Source organism: Nannospalax galili, unplaced genomic scaffold (assembly GCF_000622305.1).
Source record: "Nannospalax galili isolate Female #2095 unplaced genomic scaffold, S.galili_v1.0 scaffold259, whole genome shotgun sequence".
NCBI classification, from domain to species: Eukaryota; Metazoa; Chordata; class Mammalia; order Rodentia; family Spalacidae; genus Nannospalax; species Nannospalax galili.
Window position 1 is genome coordinate 774,974 of NW_008344750.1, and position 27,499 is coordinate 802,472.

At 42.7% G+C, this 27,499-nt stretch overlaps 1 protein-coding gene across 6 annotated transcripts in view; it reads left to right on the forward strand.

Annotated features, from left to right (window-relative positions):
- Positions 1-27,499, forward strand: part of Prr14l (proline rich 14 like) — a 98,044-nt gene that overhangs the window by 10,691 nt on the left and 59,854 nt on the right. For 3 of the 6 annotated variants that reach the window (XM_029567297.1, XM_008841002.3, XM_029567298.1), the window contains 2 exons: positions 10,310-10,835; positions 16,348-16,420. The exons of 1 other annotated variant lie outside the window; for it this stretch is intronic. In XM_029567297.1, the coding sequence (XP_029423157.1) occupies positions 10,362-10,835; positions 16,348-16,420 (547 nt within the window). In that variant the 5' untranslated portion in view covers positions 10,310-10,361. The remainder of the gene's footprint in view (positions 1-10,309; positions 10,836-16,347; positions 16,421-27,499) is intronic. 2 more of the 6 variants (XM_029567299.1, XM_008841003.3) reach the window with 2 other exon arrangements.

Here is a 27,499-nt window from a genome sequence, read left to right on the forward strand (position 1 = left end):
CCTTTTTGTGAAGTTTATGTATCTTTGTGGTTTACTTTTTGGGTATGAAAAGCTGGTTCCTCTAAGCTTCCCCTTCTCTCTTTTGATTTTATATTGGAGTGGCCAGATTGCTTTTGTCTTCAGGAGATCCCACAGAGACCCCAGTCAGATGAGGATCAGATGCTCTCAGGCTTTCTCCTAAGGTCTGGATCCCTCCAGGAAAGATTTTGTCCTCAGGAATTTGGGGGTTGGACTGGCCTGGGAGCCAGGCCCAGGAAAGATGCTGGCCTAGGGCAGCTGGTGGCCATGCCACTCAGAGATGCAAAGGAAGATGGGGGCTGGAAGTGGCCCCAAGGGCTCTTGGGGACTGCATTGAGGAGCTGGGTTGGTCTGGATTCAAATGATCAGGTAGAGGAAAGGTCAGCTCCGGTGTCCAGGGAAGAGGCTGGCAGGTCATGCAGGCCCTGGAAAGTAGATGGCGGTGAGGGCAGGCCCAGAGCAGTGCTCCTGGGGACCCGAGAAGGTACCAAGTTGGTCTGGATGCTAAGGATCAGGAAGCAGTGGTGGTTTCCCAGGTGTCTGGGGCGCCAAGACAAGGAATGGGACAGGACCCTGGAGGAGAGACCAGAGGGAGAAATGGGAGGGTGAATGAGGCTGGGGGATTCAAGGCGTGGAGGGTGTGATTGACTTACCCTGGAGAGAGAGGCCTGCGGGTAGTGCAGGCCCAGGGAAGCAGAGCTGTTTTTTGGTTTTTTTGAGACAGGGTCTCCCTGTAGCCCCAGCTAGCTTGAAACTCACCATGTATGTAGACCAGGTTGACCTTAAACTCACAGAGATTCCCTCTACCTCTGCCTCCTGAGTGCTGGGACTAAAGGTGTGCTCCACCAATCCCAGCAGCATTACTTTTTTTTTTTTTTTTGGTCTTTTTGAGACACGATCTCCCTGTAGCCCCAGCTGTCCTGGAACTCAGCCTCCCAAGTGCTGGGATTAAAAGCGTGCACCACTACACCCGGCAGCATTAGTTATTTTTAAATCAGAAATAAGTCAATTCTGTAAACAATCTGATACTTGGATTATGGTAAAGGTGACAAGCCATTAGCAAGAGCTGACAAGAGTCATTCTCTTTAAAAATATTTGTTTATTTATTTGGTCTTTTTGAAGCAGGGTCTCCCTGTAGTCCCAGCTGTCCTGGAACTCACTATGTAAACCAGGCTGGCCTTGAACTCACAGAGATCCGCCTTCCTCTGCTTCCCAAGTGCTAGGATTACGGGTGTGGGCCACCACGCCCAGCTATTTATTTATTTTTTAATTTTTGGTGTTTTAGAGACAGTGTCTCCCTGTAGCCCCTGCTGTCCTGGAACTCAGGATGTAGACTAGGCTGGCCTTGAACTCACAGAGATCCACCTGCCTCTGCCTCCCGAGTGCTGGGATTAAAGGTGTATGCCACCATGCCCAGCCAGTATTTTATTTTTTATTTTCTGTGTATGTGTGTGTGTATTGCCTGCATATGTGTAAGTGCACCAGTGTCATGTAGTGCTCAAGGAGGTCAGAAGAGGGTTTCAGATGTCTTGGGACTGGAGTTAGGAACAGTTGTTAGCTCCCGTGTGAGTGCTAGGATTTGAACCTGGGTCTTCTGCAAGAACAGGCAGTGTTCTTAACCACTGAGTCATCTCTCCAGCCCCAAGAGTATTTCTTAAGTAAGCAGTTTACTTTTGCCCAGATTTCAGTCTAAATACCTTATATCCTTACCTGGTAGGTTGGTTGTAAATCATTAAAAAGAATTAATTTGCATGCGGTGGTGCACACCTTTAATCCCAGCACTTGGGAGGCAGAGGCAGGCAGATCTTTGTGAGTTCGAGGCCAGCCTGGTCTACATAGTGAGTTCCAGGACAGGTGGGGTTACAAGGAGACCCTGTCTGGAAAAAAAAAAAAAAAGGATTAAGTTGTAAATAAATCCCCATCTATATTTTTTCCTTAAATATTTATTTATTTGTTTAAATTTTGAGGCAGGGTCTTACTATGCAACCTCGGCTGAACTGAAACTTGCTATGTAGACTAGGGTTGCCTCCAACTCACAAAGATTCACTTGCTTCTGCCTCCTGAGTTCTGGAATTAAAGGCCTGTACCACCAAACCCAGAAATTTATTGTTATTTCATGCATGTGAACGTTTTGCATGCATGCATGTGCACAGATACACACAGTGCCCCTGGTGACCAGAAGATAGGTTCAGAAGTCCTGGAACTGGAATTAAAGGCAGCTTGGGCCACCATGTGGGTCCTCTGAGATTTAACCTAAAAACTTTGATAGTTGAGACAGAGAGCTGTCAGTGGGAAGATAGTAATGAAAGGCTGATACACTTGCTAGTTTTTTGTTTACTGGTTTTTTTGTTTTGTTTTGTTTTGTTTTTTGTTAACAGGGTTTCCTTGTAGCCCCAGCTGGCCTAGAACTCACTATCTAGACCAGGCTGGAGATCTGACTCCCTCTGCCTCCCAAGTTCTGGGACTACAGATGTGAGCTACCTTACCCCGCTATTTGCTAGTTCTTTATTCACTAGTTTTTTGATATTTACATATTGGAGAATAATAGGAAACAATATAATGTAATTCATACTCAGTATTTGCTTTTTTTGGTTTGTTTGCCTGGTTTTGTTTTGTTGTTGCTGGAGATCAAACCCAGGGTCTTAATACTTCCTGGACATGTGATCCCCACTGAACTACAATAATCAGTATGGTTTTTTTCTTGTTTTTTTTCAAGTACACCATACCATGTGAGTTATCATTGAGCTCATCACCTAGGCAACACTGTTGGTTTATTGGAGGGAGAGGAATTTAAGACAAGAGTCTCCTGTAACCAGGCTGTACTGCAACTCACTATATAATGAGACTATAACTCCTAGTCTGCCTGCCTCTACCTGCCAAGTGGTAGGATTACAAACCTGTGTCAGCATACCTGGGTCACCATGCCTCACTGTTGTGCTGAGCTTCACATTTGCTAGGCAAGTATTGTGCCTTGAAGCTGCATCCCAAGCTCCTATATTGCCTGCTTATGATGCAGCTCTGTTTAGTAAGCATGTATTTGTGCGAGACCCTGTGCAGAGCAGTGTTTGAAACAAAATCTTGAGGTAGGGTAGTTGGGAATGGAAAAGAGCTGGGTTCAGAAACACTAGGAGTTGGGTCCACAGAGCTAAACAAATACAATGTGGAAGATCAGCTGTGCTTATGCCTGGGCTTAAAATCTGGGCTCTAGAAAAATGATGTCATCATGCTGAGAAGCAACAGGATCAAGAATAAGCTTGTAGGGCCAGGGAGATACCCCAGAGAGTGGGAACGCTTGAGTTTGCCCTCAGAACCCGTGGTGGAGGGCAGAGGGGGAGTACCAACTCCCTGAAGGTTTTCCTCTGACCTCTGCATGGCTCTCAGGTACCCACAGTCTTTTTCAAACATACATACATACCCACATTCACATACACCAAAATGAATGAATGAATATTTTTGAAGAATGTAGAGCTAGGCCTGCTGGCACATGCCTGTAATCCTAGCACCTGGGAGGTAGAGTCAAGAGGATCACGAGTTTAAGGTTATCCTCTATTGCTTAGTGAGTTCTAGGCCAGCCTGGGCTCTCTCTATGAGACCCTGTCTCCATAAACCAAAAGAAAAAGGCACACAGGGGCTGAGGATGTAGCTCAGTGGTAGAGCACATGCTAAGCATGCACAAGGTTCTTGGATCAATCAACACCCTCCATAAAAGTTTACTAAGGTCAAAAAGACCAAAAAAAAATTTTTTTTTTTTTTTTACTAAGGTCATCTTATATTTGTTTTTCACTGTTGTTTAGTTTTGGGAGTTTCATTCTTGTTAGTGAATTGTACGTCAAGAATTAGAGGAGAGTTGGCTAGGAACAGGCTATTACTCCTTCTTTCTCTTCTTTTTGTGGTGCTAGATATTGAACCCTGGATTGTGGGCATACTAGGCAAGTACTCTGTAACTGAGCTGCTAAATACTCCATCTCTTAAGTATCAGCTTTATTAAGATAGAATTCACATGGGCTGGGGATAGTGTTCAGTGGTAGAGCAACCTAACCTAGCCCTGGGCTTGATCTTCAGCACTACAAAAACAGAAGCAAACAAATAAAGAATGATGTACACACACCTATAAAACTCACATCATTTACCCATTTTAGTTGTACAAGCCTGTAGTTGTACCGCCATTACTATAATTAATTTTAGAACATTATCAAAAGTTATTTTTATGTGTGCGTGTTTGTGTACATATTTGAGTGTAGAGGTGCTGTTGAGGGTCAGAAGAGGTTGTCAGATACTTTGGAACTTTAGTTACAGGTGATTGTGAGTGGCCCAGTGTGGGTGCTGGAAACCAAATTCTGGTCCTCTACAAGAGCAGTATGAGCTCTTAATCACTGAGCCATCTCTCTAGCCCCAAGAACAATTTACTCTTTCAAAAATAAATTCTGAAACTTATTGTCACACATGCCTTTAATCACAGCACTTGGAAGGCAGAAGGCAGGTGGATTCAGGCCAGCTTGGTCTACATAGTGAGATCCAGGCCAGCTAGGGTTGGCTATAAGGAGACCCTGACTCAAAAATGCCAAAAAAAAAGTTAATTCTGTCCATTACCTGCCACTTCATTGTGACCATATTCTTTGAAACAGGGTCTCCCTGTAGCCCCAGCTGGCCTGGAACTCCCTATGGAGACCAGGCTGGCCTTGAACTCACAGAGAACCACCTACCTCTGGCTCCTGAGTACTGGGATTAAAGGCGTGTGCCACCACACTAGGGCATTGTGACCATACTCTTATTCTTGAATGAACACTGATCCACCTTACGGATTTTCCCATATTTGAAATTTTGTACAAATAAAACCTTGCAGTTTGTGGTTCTCTGTGATAAATTTTTCACTTAGCATAGTATTTTTAAGGTCTGCCCATGGAATAACCTCCCTTAGTACTTCATTCCTTTGTATGGCTGACTATCCCACTGTTACAGCTGTGTGCTATTTTGTTTATTCATTCATTGCATTTGAATTGTTTCTACTTTTTGTCCATTGTGAATGGTTCTACTAAGAATGTTTGTGTACAGGTTTTTGTGGCCGTGTGTTTTCTGTGTATACACCTAGGAATGGACTTTCTGGAACATGATGGCAACTATGGTCAAAGAATACGTTTTTTGTTGTGTGTGCTTTAGTTTCAGTGCTAGGGATTCAGGATCTTTTTTTTTTTTTTTTTTTTTTTATTTTTTTTTTTTTTTTTTTTTTTTTTTTTTTGTAAGCTTTATTTGATTCTTTATTTGTATGTATGTGTATGCCTATAGAGGCCAGAAGAGGGCTTGGAGTCCCTGGAGCTTGAGTTGCAGGTGGTTGTGAGCTGTCTGATATGGGTGCTGGGAATCTAGTTTGAATCCCCTGGAAGAACATAACGTAGCATTGGGCATGGTGGCACTCAACTTTAATCCCAGAACTTGAGAGGCAAGAGGCAGGTGGATCTCTGAGTTCAAGGCCAGCCTGGTCTACATAGTGAGTTCCAAGACAGCTGGGGCTGCAGGGAGACCCTATCTCAAAAAGACCAAAAAAAAAAAAAAGCAGTGTCTGCTTGTAACTGTTGAGCCATCTCTCCAGCCCTTAACCTAGGATCTTGCAGATCCTACTCCCAGATCTACTCCCAGATTCTACTTCCAGTAAGCTATGGCCCCACAGCCCTAGGGGCAGATTTGAGTTTTTCTTACAGCAGGGGGCAAGAAAAGGTGAAGTCATCAAGAAAAGGAAACTTGAAATGAGTTAAGGATTAACATGTTTGTTTTGCTTTGATTTTTGAGACAGGGTCTCACTAGGTAGCCCTGGTTGGCCTGGAACTCACTGAATATGTAGACCAGGCTGTCCTTAAACTTACAGAGATCTGCCTACCTCTGTCTCCCGAGTGCTGGGATTAAATACATTGACTTTTGAGAACACTCATATCTCAGTGGTGGGCAGGGGATAAAGAAGTTTTAAGCACAGGTAACAGAGACCCAAGAAGTCTGTTACCCCATCTTGATGAACACACAATCCTCTTTGCTTAACCACCCAGTGCTCCTCCCTACAGAGACATAAACTTGTTCATTACAATTTAAAATTTTACTTGGGGCGGGGTGGGGGGCGGTACGTGCATGCCACAGTGCAAGTGTGGAAGCCAGAGTACAGCTTTTGGGAGTTGGTTTTCTTCTTCGACCTTGTGGATCCTGGAGATTGATCTGCACTTTTTTTTTCCAGTCTGTCTGCAGTGTGATCATTAGAAACTGGGCTTTGTTTATTGTTGGGAAATGGAAGCTGAAGGAAATTAAGGTTCAAATTACATTTGTAATTACATATATGTTTGTAAGTGTGTACACATGAGTGCAGGTGCCTGCAGACGCCAGAGGCATCAGGTTCACCTGGAGCTGGAGTTACAGGCAGTTGTACTGCTTGTTTTTGCCTCAGATTGCCTAAAATCTGAAGTGCCTTCAGAAATCTCCTGGGACTAGAGAAGCAAGGGAAAGTTCTAACTCTAAAAGGGATAGGTTTGTCTCAGCGCCGTTTATGAATGGAGACTCTGATCTTTCTGTACTCTCCCAGATGGATGGTGGATCTCCCCTGGCTAATCTGGGTCTTGTTTTTTATTATTGTTGTTTGTTGTTTTGTTTTGTTGTTTTCCCTAAGTGGCCCAGGATGGCCTTGAACCCTAGGTCCTCCTGCTTCAGCCTCCTAAGTGCTGGGATTACTGTTATAAGCTACCATGTCTAGCAATTTAGGTCATTAAATATATATGTATATATATATATATATATGTGTGTGTGTGTATGTGTGTGTGTATATATACATATATATATATTTAGTGATATATACTTATTTATTTGGTTGAGGGGTATGTTTGCATGTCACAGTATAAGTGTGGAGGTCAAAAGACAGCTTGTGGGAGTTGGTTTTCTCCTTCCAGCCTGTGAGTTTCAGGATTGAACTTGGATTGTCAGGCTTGGGCAAGCATCTTTATCAGCTGAGCCAGCTTGTTGGCCTAGTTTTTTAGATATTCTCTTTAGCTTTTTCATTTATAAATTTATGCCTAAAGCAGGTATGGTAGTGCATGCCCGTAATCCCAATACTCAGGAGGTTGACACAGGATATCCAATGCCTGGTTTAAGGCCAGTCTAGTCTTAGTTTAGGGAGAGCATCTTAAAATGTCCTTCTTTTGTTTAAAGTAGAAGCATCAAGATTCAACATGCAAAATAGTGTTCTAGTGTTCTTTCTTTCCCTCTCTTTCTCACTCGCTCACTCCCTCGATACTGTTGATTGAAGTTACGGCTTCGTACATGCTAGGCAAGCACTCTTACCACTGAGCTGTATCTCCCTCCCTATAGTACTGTGAATTACTTAGTTATCATATTTCAGCAAATAGCCTGTATTTCTAGCATCCAGTACCAGAAATGAAACCTCACCAACATGGCTAACGAAACGTCACCAAGGGTAGAAGCCCTCTGGATACCCCCCTCTTCTGTAATATATTAGGTGTGCTATTAAGATCTATAATGGGAAGATGATAGTAGCTCTGCTTAGCTCACAGGTTTATTCTGTGAATTAGATGAGTGGTGCTGTTTTTTTTTTTTTAAGTGTCAAAAGGATTCTGCTAAAGGAATTGGGGTGGTAGGCTCTTGTGCTAGTCTGGGTAGATACATCTCAAGTACATGATGAGCAGTAAAGGAATGGAAATTTCCCTGTATCCTCCTTCAAAGAAGAAAGATCAATGTATTGAATTCCTCAGTATCCTTCAGAATATATCCATTCACCAGATATTTATTGATCTCTAGGGTGATAGTTCACTTAGTACAATGTTTGCCTTACAAACCTGAGTACCTGAGTTTAATCCCCTAGAATCCAACTAAAAATGCCAGGTGTGATGGCATGCACTTGTAATCACAGCACTGGAGAGGCAGAGACAGGAAGATCCCTGAGGCGCTCTAGCCATCCAGTCTAGATTAGTTAACTGCAGGCCAATGAGAGATGCTGTCTTTTTTTTTTCTTTTTTCTTTTTTTTAAAGAAGGAAGAGTTTATTTGAGCTTACAGTTCCAAGAGGAATTACAGTCCGTCATGGTGGGGAGGCAAGGTGGCAGAGGTGGCTGGAACAGGAGCAGAAAGCAGAGAGCTCACATCTTCAAGTGGCACAGGAACCAAGAGCGAGGGATGCTGTCTTAAAGGAGGTGGTCAGTGTTACTGAGAATGACACCAAAGGTTATCCTGTGGTACTCAGGAGGTAGAGGGAGGAGGATCTCTGTGAGTTCAAGGCTAACCCAGTTTACAATAGTGAGGTCCAGGCCAGCCAGGGCTACATAGTGAGACCCTATCTCAAAAAAAGAAAAAAAAACCCATAAAGCTGTTTAGTGAGTAATTGCTGTGTATCACATACCTACTCTGGGCAATGGGGATCTATCAGTAAAAAAAATGTTTAAGGTTCATGCTCTGAAATTAAGTAGAAAAGTATCTTTGTTTTCTAGTTTATGGAAGGTCTTATTCTCACCTGTGTTTACTTCAGTTTTTTGAGTTTTAAAAAATATTATTTTTAGCCAGGCATGGTGGCACACGCCTTTAATCCCAGCACTCGGAGGCAGAAGCAGGCAGGTCACTGTGAGTTCAAGGCCAGCCTGGTCTACATAGTGAGTTCCAGGACAGCTGGAGCTACAGGGAGACCCTATCTCAAAAAGACCAAAAAAAAAAAAAAATAAAATAAATTATTTTTATTTTATGTGTTTTGCCTGCATGTATATAAGTGCACTTGTGTGCTCAATGCCTACAGAGGCCAGAAGAGAAGGTGTCAAATCCCTTGGAACTGGAGGTACACCTGGTTGTTAACTATCATGTGGGTGCTGGGAGCTGAATCCAGGCCCTCTGCAGGAGTAGCCAGTGCTCTTAACCATTGAACCATCTCTCCAGCCCCTTCTGAAGTTTTTTACATTAAAAAATACTTTTTTTTTAAATGTATATTAATGTATTACAGGCAGGTTGGAGAGTAGGTGCACCAACCTGCAGGTAATACATTAAATGTTCACCCATACCGGGGTTCTTTGCAAGAAGCCAATATTCTTAACTGTTCAGCCATCTCTCCCACCCCTTAAAGCTATTTTAAAGATTTATTTTATTCTTTATATATTTTTTGAGACTGGGTCTCTTTTTGTAGCCCTGACTGGCCTGGAAGCCCAAGTCTGCCTCTGCCACTGAGTGCTAAAGGCATTATATAAAAGGCATATATTTACCATGCCTGGCAATTTGCTTACTTTTTAATTATGTATATGTGTGTGGGTATGTGCACATGAGTACAGGTGCCAGCAGAGGTCAGAATTGTCAGATTCCCCTGGAACTGGAGTCACAGGAGGTTGTGAGCTGCCCCATGTGGGTGCTGGGAACTGAACCCAGGTCCCATGGAAGAACAGTATACGTTCTTAATCACTGAGCCATCTTTCCAAACCCCACCACTACCTTCTTTTGTTTGTTTTCTTGAGACAGAGTCTCTTAGCCCAGAATAGCTTAGAATTCACTATGTATCTTAGGTCAGTCTTGAATTTTTTTTTTTTTTTTTTTTTTTTTTTTTTTTTTTGTCTTTTTGAGATGGGGTCTCCTTGTAGCCCCAGCTGTCCTGGAACTCATTATGTAGACCAGGCTAGCCTCGAATTCACAAAGATCCGTCTGCCTCTGCTTCCCAAGTGTTGGGATTAAAGGTGTGCAGCACCAGGCCCGGCAATCAGTCTTTAATTTTTATCAGTCCTCCTGCTTTAGCCTTCTGAGTACCAAAATTGCGGATATGAGCCACAATGCCCAGCAGTAACAGGATTTTTGTTTTTATGGTGATCACAGTGCTCAGGAATCGAACCTGGGGTTTTATGTATCCTGAGCAAGTGCACTACCACTAAGTTATATCCCCTGCTTCACAGTTAAACAAGCAATATTTACCAGGCAAGTTTTGAATTAAGATCAGATACATTATTTTTTGGTCTTTTTGAGGCAGGGTCTCCCTGTAGCCCCAGCTGGCCTGGAACTCACTATGTAGACCAGGCTTGAACTCACAGAGATTTACCTACCTCTGCCTTCTGAATGCTGGGACAAAAGGCATGTGCCACCAACCCTAGCTCAGATGCATTCTTATTGGCGATTAAGATATGTATTTTTCTGCAAATTCAAGTCTTAAGAATTTTTTGGTGTCAGATAATGCTGGCATTTGAAGTAGAATCTATTTTCCATATTTTAGTCCATGTGAACTGAGACCATTTTCTTCTACCCTGTCAAGGTTTTAAACTTGTATCCCTTCCTTTGATTTGTGTCAGGGTGAACCATTGATGTAAAAGACTTTGGCTCCATAAATCTACATCTGTCCTAATGCTGTCATCCGGAGTAGAGACTCAGCCAATTCCACTTGATTCCTCCATGTCTGCTGTGGTACAGGAATTATACTCTGAACTCTCAGTAAGTGTCTCCAAAGAGCTTCATGCTGACTGTGAGCTACGTGTGATTCCAGATGTAACACTTGGAGCCTCAAGCTCTCATATAAGTCAGAGTAGGACGTTGCCCTTGGAACTTCAGAGGATTCATACAGAGAGTTGCTGTGAAGAAACCTCTGAGGCCTTGGATCATGGGGGCAAGACGGGGTGGTATGAGCTAGTGGACGCCACAGCAGGAGGTCCTATGGCTTTTGAGATCTTGGATAGGGAAGAGAGAACCAAGAGCATGGAGTTAAAGGTCGTCAGAGATGAAGGGGACCAGGCGGAAGTTATCAGAGACCCCTGTGAGGGAGCAAAGGAAGACCTATGCCAGCTTGCCACAGCTACTAAAGAAAATATCAGCCCAAGTCAGGTAAGAAATGAGACTGTGGTGCAGATGAGTTCAATGTGAGTGATAGCTCTGCAGAGCAATGCTTCCCAGCAGGCACTGACAGGTAGCCTATGGCTTAGTCTTGAAACATTTCCAAAACTTTCAGTTTGGATATTTTGATGTTTTTGTAAAACATTTGTGTCACGTCACATACTTGAAAGGAAGTGCTTATCTAGTTTTTAAAAAGTCACTTCTGAGCTTCAGCTATTGTATGTATGAATTGTTGAGTCTCCAAAATTCACAAGGTATTTCTGTGTGTGATATTAAAAAATGATGTGTTGGGGCTAGGGAGATGCCTTGGTCTATAAAGTGCCTGCAAAGTTTAAATCCCTAGCACCCACATAAAAAGAAGCCAGGTACAGCAGCATGTGTGTGTAACTCAATATTGAGTGGGTGGAGAGAGCCAGGTCTCTGGAGATCATTGACTAGCCTGACTTGCCAAATCCATGAGCTCCAGGTTCAGTGGGAGGCCCTGTTTCATTAAATAGAGTCTTGGGGTTGGAGAGATGGCTCAGCACTGCCTCTTACAGAGGACCTAGGTTCAGTTCACAGCACCCACATGGAGGCTAACAGCTGTCTATAACTCCAGTTCCGGGGGAATCTAATCTTCTGGCCTCCTTGGCATTGCATGCATGTGGTACACTTACATATATGCTGGCAAAACACTCATACACATACATTTTTTTTTAATTTAAAACAAAAATAAGATCAGAATCTATTGAAGCATACACCTGATGTCTGCCCTTGGCATCCATGCACAAGCACACACATATGCACTTGCGCACGTATATGTACCCCAGCCCCCACACAAAAATGATATGTACTCAATCATTCAGGTTTGGTAGTGTCATGATTAGAGTGAAGTGTCCTCCAAGAAGCTTAATTTTTATTTATTTTCCAATGATGGATGTCAAACCTAGGCCCTGTGCATGCTAGACAAGCAGTCTACCACTGAGCTACATTCTCAACCAATTTTTTATTTTTTAGAATATCAGAGGTGTAGCCAGGTGTGATGGCACACGCCTATAGTCCCAGCACTTGGGAGGCAGAGGCAGGCAGATCTCTGAGTTCAAGTCCAGCCTGGTCTACATAGTGAGTTCCAGGCCAGTTGGGCTACAAGGAAAGCCTGTTTCAAAAAGACCAAAAAAAAAAGAAGAAAGAAAAAATATCAGAGGTGAGCTTTGGAGCTTTAGAGGACTGACCCAGGTCCTCTGGAAGAGCAGTTACGTGCTCTTCTGCACCATCTCCCGAGCTCCAAGACATTGTTTGTTGTTTGAAACAGGATCTCACTCTAGCTCAGGCTGGTGGCCTTTAACTCAAGGTGAGCCTTCTGCCTCCTGAGTGCTGTGATTACAGGGGTGCACTACTATGCCTAACTTTGTTTTACAATTAAGTCTCACTCAGGACAGTAGTACAGACTGTCCTGGAGCTCACTATGTAGCCCAGGCTGGCCTTGAACTTGTGCCAGTCCACCTTTCTGGATCTTCTCAATGCTAGTACAGGAGTAAGCCAGCACAGGCTCTCAAGACAGTTCTTAAATACACACTGAAAATGGAATCGTTATTTCATAGGTGTGGACACACTGCCTGGTCAGTTTCTTTCTGTAGAGAAGCTTCCATGGGAAATCAGATTTCTCTGTGTAAGCTTGTAATTGGCATAAGAGATTTTAATTAGATGAGACTAATGATTAGTGAACTGTAAAAACCTAATGGACCCAGATCCCTAAAGGATTATATATGCTAAGTGGATTAGGAAGCTTCATCTTTCCTCTAGATAGTTGCCTAAGCCAGGGGTCAGCAAATTTACTTTGTGAAAGGACATAAGGGGGCTGGAGAGATGGCTCAGCAGTTAAGAGTGGTTACTGCTGCTCTTGTTTCTTGTTGAGAGCTTGAGTTTGATTCCCAGCACCCACATTGGGTGGCTTACAACTGCTTGTAACTCTAGCTCCAGGGGATGCTTTTTTTGGGGGGGGTCTTTTTGAGACAGGGTCTCCCTGTAGCCACAGCTGACCTGAATTCCCTATGTAGACCAGGCTAGCCTCAAACTCACAGAGATCCACCTGCCTCTGCCTCCTGAGTGCTGGGATCAAAGGTGTGTGCCACCACCTGGCTTAAAAATAAAAAAATTAAAAGTGGGAGCTGGCAAGATAGCTCAAAAGGTAAAAGTGTCCACTGTACAAGCCTGAAAACCTGAGTTTGATCTCTAGGATCCATGTAAAGATGGAAAGAGAGAACCAACTCCACAAAGTTGTCTCCTCATCTCCACATGTGGACAGTGGTGTGTGTGCCCACATATACTTATCATATGTACATAGAATAATAATAAATAAAAGAAATAAAGTCTGCTGGGCATGGTGGCACACTCCTTTGATTCCAGCACTTGGGAGGCAGAGGCAGAGGCAGGCAGATCTCTGTGCATTCCAGGCCAGCTGGCTACAGGGAGACCCTGTCTCAAAAAGACCAAAAAGAAAAAAAAAGAAAAAAGAAAATTGGTGCTCTAGGCTATTCTCCAGTCTGCAGGGCACTGTTGTCCCCTCATTTGCTCATGGCTCTCACTTGTGCAGCAGAGAGGTACCCAAGGCATGTTGTAAAGTATAAGCACTTTCTCTTACCTCAGCACTTTTCTTTCTTTTAAAAAATATCTTATTTACTTTAAAAAAAAATATTTATTTTAGCTGGGCATGGTGGCACACACCTGTAGACCCAGCACTTGGGAGGCAGAAGCAGGCGGATCTCTATGAGTTCAAGGCCAGCCTGGTCTGCATAGTGAGTTCCAGGACAGCTGGGGCTACAGGGAGACCCTACTTTAAAAAGACAAAAAAAAAAAAAAAAATCTTTTATGTGTATGAGTATATTGCCTGCATGTATGTGAGTGCACCCGTTTCATGCAATGCCATGGATATCAGAAGAGGTTTCGGATTCCCCTAGAACTGGAGTTAAGGACAGTTCATAGCCGCCATGTGGGTGCTGGGAATCGAACTTGGGTCCTCTGCAAGAGGAGTCAGTGCTCCTAACTGCTGAGCCATCTCTCCAGCCCCGAAAAAAAATATCTTACTTACTTTTATGTGTGTTTTATCTGCATGTATGAAAATGTACCACCTGGTTCAGTGCCTGCAGAAGCCAGAAGAGGGTGTCAGAAATCCTGTAACTAGATTTACGGACAGTTGTTAGCCACCGTGTGGGTACTGAGAAATGGTTCTTCTGGAAGAACAGGAAGTTCTCTTACCTCTCTCCAGCTCCCTTAGCAATTTTCTTTTTCTTTTGTTTTTCTTTTTTCTTTTTCTTTCTTTCTTTCTTTCTTTTTCTTTTTTTTTTTTTTTTTTTTTTTTTGTCTTTTTGAAACAGGGTCTCCCTGTGGCCCCAGCTGTCCTGGAATTCACTATGTAGACCAGGCTGGCTTCAAACTCGCAAAGATCCTCCTGCCTCTGCCTCCCAAGTGCTGTGATTAAAGGTGTGCGCCACCACGCCCGGCTGCAGTTCTCTTAAATCATTGTGAGAAGTACTTTTAAATGCCTTACTCAGCTAACATGATCAGTACTGCACAGTTACCAGTTGTTTTGCTGAGATATAGGGGAACATTTCTTCTAAAGTTGCATAAAAATTATTTGAGTTACCATTTCATGTTTTAACCTCTCTAGCTATAAAGATATAAGAAACTGGAAGATCCCTCTACAAATAAACACTTCTTTCATCAGAGTGCTGGGCTAGGGCTTGAACCCAGGTCTTTGTGCATGATAAGCAGCCACTCTACCAACTCAGCTTTATCTTCAGCTATGTGTTGAGGTTTTTTTGTTTGTTTGGTCTTTTTGAGACAGGGGTCACTCTGTAGCCCCCAGCTGGCCTGGAACTCTACGTAGACCAGACTGGCCTTGAACTCACAGAGCTCAGCCTGCCTCTGGCTCCCGAGTGCTGGGATTAAAGGCATGGACCACCACACCCGGCACTATAGTTTTTTGTGTGTGTTTTGATGTTTTGTTTCTCCCTGTAGCCCCACCGGGCCTGGAACTTGGTTTGTAGACCAGGCTGGCCTTGATCTCACAGAGATCCATATGAATTTGCCTCTTGGGGGCTGGGATTAAAGATATGTGCCACCATACTGGACCTCATATTGAGTTTTCTCAAAGTCTCAACTCTGTAGTCCAGGCTAGCCTCTTAACTTCTGCTGTTTTCCTGCCTCAGGTCTCTCATGTGTTGGGATTTCAGGTGTGAACTACCACAACCACCCTCCAGGAGTATGCTTTCTTAACCTTTTATTTTTAAATAATGAGAGAAACTGAAATCGTCTCTCTTTTTTTTTTTTTTGGTCTTTTTGAGACAGGGTCTCCCTGTAGCCCCAGATGTCCTGAACTCACTATGTAGACCAGGCTGGCCTTGAACTCACAAAGATCTGCCTGCCTCTGCCTCCCAAGTGCTGGGATTAAAGGCGTGCGCCACCAGGCCCAGCTAAGTATTTTTTAAACTAATACGTTCTCACATTTAGCTGTTAACCCCCAATTTTTCCATTGATTTGATTTGCAAGCGTTGAAGAACTCGCCAGCACGTGTTTGAGTTCCACATGGAACTGCCTCTCATTTCTTGTTCTCCTCAATCCCTTTTCTTTTTATTTTCTATTTTTAAAAATATTTTATTTTTATTTTATGTGTATGAGTGTAATGCCTGCATGTATGTGAGTGCAGCCATGTCGTGCAATGCCGCGGAGGTCAGAAGAGGTCATCGGATCCCCTGGAACTGGAGTTACGAACAGTTGTTAGCTGCCATGTGGGTGTTGGGATTCAAACCCACTCAACCCCTTTTCAAACGCACCGAGAGAGAGAGAGAGAGAGACAGACAGACAGACAGACAGACAGACACAGTGTGTGTGTCTGGGTGTGTGTTTTCTCACCTGCATGCTTAGAGAATTGGAGGAGGTCTGCAAGTGGCTCTGTTGGCAGTGTGCAGGAGCAAGGAAGCTGAGAGAAACCATGGAGCAAACAGGCTAGAGCTTGGCACCCATCTCAATACTAACATTTAGGCACCCCTGCATCCCCAATTTATTTCTTGATTTCAGAAGGCATTCATAGGAGCTGGTAATGGTAGCACATACCTGCAGTCAAGGTGCTGAGACAGGAAAATGGCTAATTGAAATTTAGTCTGGGTTGCATAGTGAGACCCTACTTCAAGAAAAAAATTTTTTTTAAAGGAAAGCAGAACAGGCCTGGTGGTGCACACCTTTAATCCCAATACTTGTGAGGCAGAGGCAGGCAAATCTCTGAGTTTGAGGCCAGCCTGCTCTAACTAGTGTTTGTTTACATTTATATCTGCTTTAAGCTCAAGTTCTAGAGAAGTCAAGTTTTTATTGATTATATTAACCTAAGTTTAAGCATTCCTTCCATACTCAGTCCTTGTGACAGTTGGCAGATTTCCTGGAGTCATAATGAACTCTGAAATAATAACTATTGTTTGAGAGCTTAGGTACCTCTGAATGTTCCATTGACTGCTGAGTTTCCTTACTGTAGGAAGATCTCCTGATGCAATCCAGCAAAGAACTTCTATGTGCAGACCTCCCTGAAGACTTTCAAAGGAGCAAAGGTACGGTATTTCTTATCTAACACGTCTCCTTTTCCACTTACTACATACATTGCTTTTTAGTTTTACATTCCTATTTTGTATTCAGATTATAAGAGTTGTAGGTGCCTGCTTTGCAGGTTGAAGTTAAGTATAGAAATTTCTTCATACTGTTTGTGGGTATACCTGAACTCACCCATTAGGGTTAGATAATGTCATCTTTTTCAGCTAAGTTTGTTTCCCTCTTTACTTTTCCATAGCAAGTTCTTATTTAAAAACATTTTATTTATATTTATTTTATGTATGAGTGCTCTACCTTCATGGATATAATACACCTGTGTGTGCAGTGCCCATGGAGGTCAGAAGAGGGCATCGAACTGGAGTTACAGATGTTTGCTCACCATGTATGTACTAGAATCAAACCAAGGTTCTTTGAAAGAACAGCCAGTATTCTTAACTGCTGAGCCATCTCTTCAGCCCCCCTATTTTTTAAAATATTTTTATTTATTAGTTTTATTTTATGTGTTTGAGTGTACTGCCTGCATGTATGTGAGTGCATCCGTGCTATGCAATGCCACGGAGGTCAGAAGAGGGCATCGTTGGATTCCCCTGGAACTGGAGTTAAGGACATGTGGGTGCTGGGAATTGAACCCAGGTCCTCTGCAAGAGCAGTCATCTCTCCAGCCCTAAATGAAGTTTATTCTTACACATAGCTTTTTTTTTTTTTTTTGTCTTTTTTGAGACAGGGTCTCCCTGTAGCCCCAGCTGTCCTGGAACTCACTATGTAGACCAAGCTGGCCTTGAACTCACAGAGATCCACCTGCCTCTGCCTCCCAAGTGCTGGGATTAAAGGCGTGTGCCACCATGCCCGGCATCTTACACATAGCTTTTCATAAGCCATATTATACTTTGTATAGTTGCAGATGGAAGTGCGTTTTCCTTTTCAACCAAGATGGTATCCCAGCACAATGGAATGCTCTCTATAACAGTATTTTAAGTCAATGGATAAAAAGAATATTAACATGCCTCACCTACCATCAAAGCCTACACATTTGAAAATTAAATAATCTTGTGAGGTTTACAAGTCTACTCAGCTTGTATGAACTGTCTTTGTGGAGGAGAGGAGGTAAGGAAGGTGGGAAATGACCTGCTTTTCTTCTGCTTGCAAGAAATACACAAATACATGGCTGCAGCCAGTATGCAATATCTAGATGACTTTGAGCATCATGAAAGTGAGAACAAGAAGTCCTTCTCAGATACCTGCCAAGGATGCTCAGGCCATTAACAGCGTCCTGGACAGTTGTCCTCTTTTGCCTTTTGATTTTTCTTGTTTTAACTTTTCTTAATGAGTATAAGTGATAATTTTTTTTAAAATTTTATGTGTACGAGTGTATTGCCTGCATGTATGTGAGTGCACCCATGTCATGCAGTGCCTCGGAGATCAGAAGAGGGCTTCGGATTCCCCTGGAACTGGAGTTAAGGATGGTTCGTAGCCTCCGTGTGGGTGCTGGGAATTGAACCCAAGTCCTCAATAAGAGTAATCAGTGCTCTTAATCGCTGAGCCATCTCTCCAGCCCCTGCAGACTAAAATTTTTATTGTTTCAATTTTAATAAGTTTGCTTTTATTCTGTGATTATTCCATGTCAGTAGACAGTAGAGGAGGACTTCTTTTCAGAGACTCAGGTCACAATTCTTTCTTTAAAAGATACATATTGGTAACCGGGCATGGTAGCGCACAGCTTTAGTCTCAGCACTGAGGAGGCAGAGGCAAGCAGATCTCTGTGAGCTTGAGGCCAGCCTGGTCTACAAAGTGAGTTCCAGAGCTACAGGGAGACCCTGTCTCAAAAAGACACCCCCCCCCCCAAAAAAAAAAAATACTGGGGCTGGAGAGATGGCTCAGTGGTCAAGAGCATAGACTGCTCTTTCAGAGGACCCAGTTCAATTCCCAGCACCAACGTGGTGGCTGACAATTGTCTGTAACTCAAGTTCTAGGGGATCTAATACCCTCTCTGACCTCCACAAGCATTGCACGACACAGGTGCACCTACCTACATGCAGGCATTACACTCATGCACATTAAAAAAAAAAAAAAAAAGATACTGCTGGGCGTGGTAGTGCACACACCTGTAATCCTGGCACTCAGGAGGCAGAGGCAAGTGGATCTCTGTGAGTTTGAGGCCACCCTGGTCTACAAAGTAAGATCCAGGCCAGCTGTGGCTACAGGGAGACCCTGTCTCAAAAGACAAAAAAAAAAAAAAAAAAAAAAAAAAAAGATAATTATTTTATGTATATGAGTGTATTGCCTGTATGTATGGAAGTGCACCCCTGTAGTGTAAAGTGCCCACAGAGGTCAGCCATGGACATCAGATCAACTGGAATTGGAGTTATGGGTAGTTCTTAGCTGCCATGTAGGTGCTTGGAACTGACCCCAGGTCCTGTGCAAGAGCAGCCAGTGCTCTTAACCGCTGAGCCATCTTTTCAGCCCCAAGCCACAATTCTTAGACAGCAGAAAAGAATTTTCAGGACAAGTCAATATGAAGCAAAAGTGTTTTTGTTTTGTTTTGAAAGATTTGTGTGTTTGTGTGTGTGAGTGTGTCTATTTGTGTGTGAGCCTTCCTGAGTATATATGTACCATGTGTGTGTGCAGGAGCCTAGAGAGGCCAGAAGAGGGCATCAGATACCCTGAAACTGGAGTTACAGGTAATTCTGAACCATCATGTGGTGCTGGGAGCTGAACCAGTGTCCTTTGGAAGAACAGTAAACACCTAACCACTGATCCATCTCTCCAGGCCCAGAGTTGGAGTTTAATAAAGAAAAGGTTCAGTTGTCTTCTTTTGGGTGGCAACCAGTACACATTTTACTGCAAATAAGGTCTTCATTTTTAGTTATCATTTTCAGCATGTTGGATTTTGTTTTGATGTCTGTTATGGTCTAGGTGGGCAGGGGTGAATGGCAAAAGAAACAGAAGAGTGGGTAAAGCATAGAATATAGAGAATATATAGTGATCTAGGTGTCTCAATATTTTCTAGGGAGGGAGAGAGTATGAAGGCATAAGGGAGAGGGTAGGGATAGTAGTGCAGGCTTTGTGTGCTTTCCTAGGCTAGCCAGGGCTGTGCTGTAGGGTTGAATCACAGTGCAGTAGTGCTTGTGATCTTTCTTCCTTTCTTTTTTTGTCTTTTTGAGACAGGGTCTCCCTGTAGCCCCAGCTGGCCTGGAACTCATTATGTGGACCCGCTTGGCCTTGAACTCACAGAGATCTGCTTGCCTCTGCCTCCTGAGTGCTGGGATTAAAGGTATGCGCCACCACGCCCAGCTTTCTTCCATTTTATCCTCTGCTTCTGAAATCAAATTTTAACCTGGCATTTGAGAATCAGAGTGTGGGGATAATCTTGTTGCTGCACTTCCAGGGCAAAGTGGAGCTTTGGGGGCTGGAGAGATGGCTCAGTGGTTAAGAACACTGGTTGTTCTTGCAGAAGATCCGGGTTCGAATCCCAGCACCCACTTGGCCGTAACTCCAGTTCCAGGGAATCCAATTAGCATCTTCTGTCCTCCGCGGGCACTGCACGACACAGGTGCACTTACCTACATGCAGGCAATACAGCATATACATAAAATAAAAATAATAAATAAAATAATAAAAAAAAAAGGTGGAGCTCTTTCCCTAGTTCCAGGATGTGTTCCTGAGTGTAGGCAGTTTGAGAGCACTTACTTGGGCTCTCCTCCTTCATTATAACTATGCTTGACAGTGCTAACATGGATCTTCATCCAGGGAACACCATGGACTCCTTATACATCTGGCTCAGTGGCCTTACAAGAGCAGCAAGCCCTTGGGAATACTTGCCTGGATACCTGCATGACCATTCATCCCTAATAACAGTGCATTGAACTCACAGAGTTCATATTACTGATATGAAACCTTTGATTTGATTTTTATATAATCAGAAATGTATTTGCCTATTTGAAAAGATTGAGGTAGGAATCTATCCAGTATTGGCTTTTGGTGTTTTATTGTTATTATTGTTTTGTTGTTTTGAGACAGGGTCTCACTGTGTAGCCCTGGCCGTCCTGGAACTCATATTGCCTACTTCTGCCTTTTGGGTGCTGGGATAATAGGCATGTGCCACCATGCTTCAAGTATTGTTTTATATGGAGCAATTAGGTAGGTAGGAGAGAAAATGTTCACTCTGGGTCACCTTGAGATATTTAGAAAGTTTTATTTCTGTTACCGTGTTTTGCCCCTCAAAGCAAGGCTAGGTGTAGGCATCTGAAATAATACTTTTACAATTGACTGGGAAGGAAGCTGGGGCCAACAATGTTGCCAAGCCACTATTCTCTTGTCCTCATTCCCAGGATAAAAATAATCTTAGGTCACTTTAGAAACAGCTGTTATACAATTAAGGTTAATAGTATAAGATAATCAGAACCTCAAAGAAAGAAGATAAGGTAAATTTTAAATGACATGAACATTGTACATAAGTCTTGCCCTGTTGTTAGGACCTTACCAGAGATGCAGTTTAAATGGCCCCCACACCCAGATTCCAGGATCTCAGTAGAGCTCTAGTGTTTACCTATATTTAGTCTTTGGTGCTTTTTAAGTTTTTATATTTACTTTTAAAATTTTATGTGTATGAGTGTTTTGCCTGCATGTATGTAGGTGCATCATGTCATGCAGTGACTGAAGAGGCTGGAAGAGGGTGTCAGTTTCCCTGGAACTAGAGTTACAGACATGAGCCACCGTGTGGGTGCTGGGAGCAAAACCTGGGTCTGCTGCAAGAGCAACCAGTGCTCTTAACTACTAAGCCATCTCTCTAGCCCCATTGTGTGTGTGAGTGTGTTTGTGTGTGTGAGTGTGTTTGTATGTATGTAGCGTTGCGGGGGGGGGGGGGGGGTGTGGGGAGACAGGGTCTCCCTATAGCCCCAGCTGGTCTGGAACTCACTGTGTAGACTGGGCTGGCTTCAAATTGACAAAGATCCACCTACCACTGCCTTCCTAATGCTAGGGTTAAAGACATGCCCCACCACACCTGGCTCATCTTTGTTTTATTAAATGTTTGTACTCTTGAACAGTTTAAATTACTTTACATGGGATTTGGTTAGTTGGTTGGTTTTCGTTTGTTTAGTTGGTTGTTTTTTTAAAACAGGGCCTCCCTGAAGCCACAGCTGGCCTGGAACTCAGTATGTAAAGCAGGCTGGCCTTGATCTCCAGAGATCTGCCTGCCTTTGCCTCCCCAGTGCTGGTATTACATTGTGGGCTACCATGCCCAGCCCCTTTATATGGCTGTATGTAAATTAGGTCTTGGTTTTGAGTGAGGAGACTTTAGTGTCCTGTAGTAAATAACAAGTTTACTGACCACTTGTACAGTTATTGAGGAAGCAAACCCAGGCTCTTATCATCCCCCCAGTTGTCCTGTAGTTCACTCACAGTACTACCATGTTGTCATGCATAAAGGCTTCAGCTCAGTTAGGTGCTGTTTTCACAGTTGTTATTCACTTCTTGGATACTATTGGTATATTGGTTGTTTTTTCATAACTATGACAAAATAACTGGCCAAAGCCAGTTAAAGCAGAAGTTTGTTTAACTCACAGTTTTAGGGGTCTGGTGGTTGATAATTGGGATTTTTAACTTGACAGGATCTAGAATCATCAAAGACACAAGCCTCTGGGCATGCTTATGAGGGATTATCTTGACTAGATTAAGGTGGGAAGACCCTCCCTCACGTGGACTAGACCCTGCGATCTGAGCACTGCCTTTCATCTCTGCCTCAAGCTTCTGCCACCATGACTTCCCTGTGATGATCAAGGAACTGTACCCTCAAACTATGAACCAAAATAAACCTTTCTCTGTTAAATTGCTTTTGTTGATATTTTATTACAAGAAAAGTAAACTAGTACAAAGAGATGTAAATCCATCGTGGTGGCAGAGGAACAGTGACTGAAGCCTGAGTAATAGATGGCAGTGGATTTCGTGACATGATTTGGTCACATCTTGGCATATCACCAAGAAGCAGAGATCTTGGGACAAAAGAAGAGGTGGATATAATTTTCAAGGCCCTCTCCCATGACCCAAGTAGGCCCCAATTTAAAAATTAGTGCCATTGCCAGGTGTGGTGGCTCACACCTTTAATCCTAGCACTTGGGAGGCAGAGGCAAGTGGATCTCTGTGAGTTCAAGGCCAGCCTGGTCTACATAGTGAGTTCCAGGACAGCTGGGGCTACAGAGAAACCCTGTCTCAAAAAAGACAAAAAAAAAAAAAAAAAAATTAGTGCCACATCCACTTGATAAATAAGAAATAAGCCTAAACATCTGTTGTTTATCACCAATCCCCATGGATAATACTGCTGAAGTGTGAGGACTTTTTGAAAAACAGCTTTAACATAATTTGCATATTACAAGGTTTAAACCATTTAAAATGATTTTTCATATACTTATCAGTTGTGTATCTCACCTTAGTTTATTTTTCATCATTTTTAAATAAACCTTGTAATTAGTAGCAGATGTTCCCTGGTTCTCCAGTTCACTGATGTACTCTTGTCATTATAGATTTGTCATTATTGTCATTATAGATGTATGTATGTATGTATGTATGTATGTATGTTTGTATGTATGTAGTTACATTCATAGGAATCACAGTATGGGGTCTTTGTGTCAGGCTTCTTTCACTTGGCTTAAATATTTTTTTCTAGGCCCCAGCTGGCCTGGAACTTCCTATGTAGAGCAGACTGGCCTCAGTTGAATAGAGCCTGCCTCTGCCTCCTGAGTGCTGGGATCAAAGGCATGTGCCACCATGCCCAACTCTCTTACAGTTTTGTTGTTGTTTATTTTTGTCTTTTTTTTTTTTTTGAGACAGGGTCATCCCATAGTCTCAGCTGGCCTAGAATTCCCTATGTAGACCAGGCTGGTCTCCATCTCAGAGATCTACCTGCCTCTGCCTCTCCAGTGCTGGGACTAAAGGCATGTACCACCACACCTGGCCTTTCTCTTATGGTTTGTGAGACATGATCTCAGACCGTTTTTCCCATCACTAGCAATATAGAAGTGTTTACCATAATTCTGGTTATCTTGTGATTGAGTATGAGTTCTAGTCATTCTTATGGATATGTAGTAACATTGCATTGTAGGTCCCCTGCCTCTGGTTTTTTAGCCAGTCTCACTCTGTAGTCCAGGCCTAGAACTCTTTCTTTCTTTCTTTCTTTCTTTCTTTCTTTCTTTCTTCCTTCCTTCCTTCCTTCCTTCCTTCCTTCCTTTCTTTCTTTCTTTCTTTCTTTTTTTTTGTCTTCTTGAGACAGGGTCTCCCTATAGCTCCAGCTGGCCTGGAACTCACTCTGCAGACGAGGCTGGCCTCAAACTCATAGAGATCTGCCTGCCTTTGCCTCCACTAGGATTAAAGGTATGTTCCACCATGCCCAGCCCTAGAACTCTAAAGTTGTTTTGTTACATATATCAATTCAGTGTGGGTGGGTGAGTGTGCACACTGACATGTGGGTTGAAGTCAGAGGTACTGCAATTGTAATTCTTTCCTTCTACCATGTGGGTTTTAAGGATCAAACATAGGTCTTCAGGTTTGGCAGCAAGTGCCTTCACCCACTGAGCCATCTCTCTGGTTCCTAGAACTCTTTGTAAACCCAACTGGCCTGGAATCTGTGTTGATTCTCCTGCCACTGCCTCCTCAGTACTGTGATTGTAGCCTTGATCCACATTCCTGGCTCATTGTAGTTTTGACTGCATTCCTTAGTGATTAATGGTGTTTTGTGCTTATTTTCTATTAGCTTATCTTTGGAAGAGTATTTTTGTATTGATGCTGTGATTGAACAGCTTTATATTCACAGAGAAACATCCACATGGGTATGTGGATGGTGTGATAGTAAATCATTTGATGGGATTTACAATCACCATGGAAACAAATCTATAGTTATATATGATATATGTGAGAGATTATCTAAATTACTTTGAGGTAGAAAGACCCATTCTACCTGTGGTCACTGCCGTCCCAGGGCTGGAATCCAGGACTGAATAAATAAAAAGGAGAAACAAATGAGCTGAGCACAAGCAGTCATTGCCCTCTGCTTTCTGACTGTGGATGCAATTTGAGCAGCCACCTCTGGCTTCCTCTTCCCTTCCTACTTTGATGGTCTATACTCCCTAGAACTCTTAAGCCAAAACAAATCCTCCCTTCCCTAAGTTGCCTTTGTCAGGGGTTTTGTCATGGCAACAAGATGGTAACTAATATTTCCCTATTATTAATCAATGTGTTAATATGGCACATTTTTAATAATTAATGAACCAATATTGATAAGTTGTTATTAATCTAAGTCCATACTTTATTCAGATTGCTGTACTTTTTTTTTTTATTTTTAATTTTATATGTATGCGTGTATTGCCTGCATGTAGGTAAGTGCTCCATGTCCTGCAGTACCGGTGGAGGTCAGACCCCTCGGACTGGAGTTTCAGACACTGGTTAGCTGCCATGTGGGTGCTGGGATTCGAACCTGGGTCTTCTGCAAGAACAACTAGTGTTCTTAACTGCTGAGCCATCTCTCCAGCCCTCTTGCTGTACTATTTTTTAAATTTTATTTATTATTTTAAATTATTTTATGCATGTGAGTGTATTGCCTACATGTGCGAATGTGCACCCATGTTACACAGTACCCACAGAAATCAGAAGAAGGTGTCAGATACCCTGGAACTGGAGTTACACACGTTTGTTAGCAGCCGTATGGGAGCTGAGAATTAAACCTGGGCCCTGTGCAAGAGTAACCAGTGGTCTTAACCACTGAGCCATCTCTTCAGCCCTCAGTGGCCCCTGAAGTGCTGGAATTAAAGGCGTGCACCACGATGCCAGCCTCAGATATCAATGTTTTAACAATAAAATAAGAATCAAAGAAAAGGAAGAGCACTTTTTCTTATATGGCAAGTACTGTACCAGGCAATGCTTTATATGTATCATTTAATCCTCAATATTGCAATGAGGTAAGTGTACTTACCATGCTTTCTACAAAAGTTGAAACTTATTTCTCTTTTTTGGTGATAGGGTCTCCCAGTAGCTCCAGCAGGCCTGGCACTCAATATGTAGACCAGACTGGCCTGTATGTCACAGAGATTCACCTGCCTTTGCCTCCCCGAATGCTAGGACTAAAGACACATGACACCACAACCGGCACTTTTTTTTTTTTTTTTTTTTTGGTACTTTTGTGACAGGGTCTCCCTGTAGCCCCAGTTGGCCTGGAAATCACTATGTAGACCAGGCTAGCCTTGAACTCACAGAGATCTGCCTATCTCTGCCTCCCAAGTGCTGGGATTAAAGGCATGTACCACCACACCCGCTTCTTACTTCTTTCTTAGTAACTGATGCTCTTGGTACCTATCAGGAAATAGGTAGGGAAGCCTTAGAAACTCACTATTAATAGCATTGGTTGCCAAAGTATCCTGTTATATGTGTACCTATTGTATACCCTTCAGTGTATGTATATGTGTGCATGTTTATAGCTTTGGGTTTGTTATCTAAAAAGAAAGTTGTGGCAAATATTTGTGTGTATATATGTCAGTTAAGCACTGTTTAGTTTTGTTTGCTTTCTTCTGCCTGGCTTTGAACTTGTGGTGGTCCTCCTGTCCTCCTGCTGACACAAGAGGCCTGCTCCCCCTTGCCTAGCTTGGAGAACTGCTTTAAATAGTGCAACCTATACTAAGGATTTCAGAGCAAGAGAATAGTAAAACTAACTCCTTCATGAATTGGGTTTACATTCTGCCCAGAAAGGTCATTGTTTGCTTTAAATGTTTCATAACAGCAATTTTCAAACTTACTTAAAAGTGAAGAGTATAGTAAATTTCCACATACCCGTTAATCAGCCTCAGTAATTATCAACTCAGTCTTAGAGAAAGGCAGTTATTGCAAGTAATGAGGTTTAAGACCATTCAATTAAAATTTTTATATATAGTTTTGGGCTGGAGAGATGGCTCAGCAGTTAAGAACACTGACTGTTCTTGCAGAAATCCCAGTACCCATATGGCAGCTAACAACTGTCCATAGCTCCAGTTCCAGAGGATCTGACAGCCTCTTCTGTCCTCTGCGGGAATTGCATTACACCAGTGCATTTACCTACATGCAGGCAACACACTCATATACACAAAATAAAAATAAATAGATAATTAAAAATAATTTACATATAGTTTTACATATAGCTGTTCTTTTTATTTATTTATTTATTTTTTGCAGTGCTGGGGTTTAAGGCTTAGGGCCTTACTCATGCTAGACATGGGCTTTACCATTGAGCTGCACCACAGCTCTAACTGCTTTTTTCATAGAACTAGTTTATCTATACTGTATCTAGGTTCAGGCAATAAGATGATCATCTAATAATGTAAGCTGTTGTATTACCAGTCTATTAGTGGTTGTTTGTCTGGTTGATTGGTATTTCAGAGCCTAAGATTGAATCCAGGGCCTTGTGCTTGCAAGGCAAGTTCCCCTACCACTGAGCTGTATCCCCAGCCTCCTTTTTTACTTTTTGTTTTGAGACAAGGTCTCAGTAAGTTCCCATGGTTGACATGGAACTCATTCTATATCCCAGGCAGGCCTTGGGTTTGTAGTACTGCTTCAGACTCTTGAGCAGGATTATAAGCCAGCACCTCCAGAGCCAGCTCTTAGTGCTTTAAAATGGCACCTTCTTGGGCAAGTAGTAGGGAATGGCTGGAGGTGCCGACAACACAGCAGACAGTAGCAGGGATATCAGAGTATGAGGGCTCTAGTCGGGGGAGCGAGGCTATGGGAGGGTACCATCTGGGAAGTAGGTGTATAGTTGAATAAGATGGTTTGGGATGTTCTGTGTGATACACACACACACACACACACACACAAAATTTTTAAAATGTATTATATTTGAGGAGGAAGCGTGGAAATTTATGTCATCCTAATTAGTAGACATGATAAACATTACCATTGAAATCTACCCAATGACTTTATAGATACACAGGTGCCAAGGATCCAAGTGCAACTGATTATGACTAGTAATAATCAGATACATACAGATTAGAGATGCATGCGGCAACATCTCAGTGTTAGCAGCAAATACACCAAGTCTTTTACAAGGAACAATATATTCTAAAATGAAA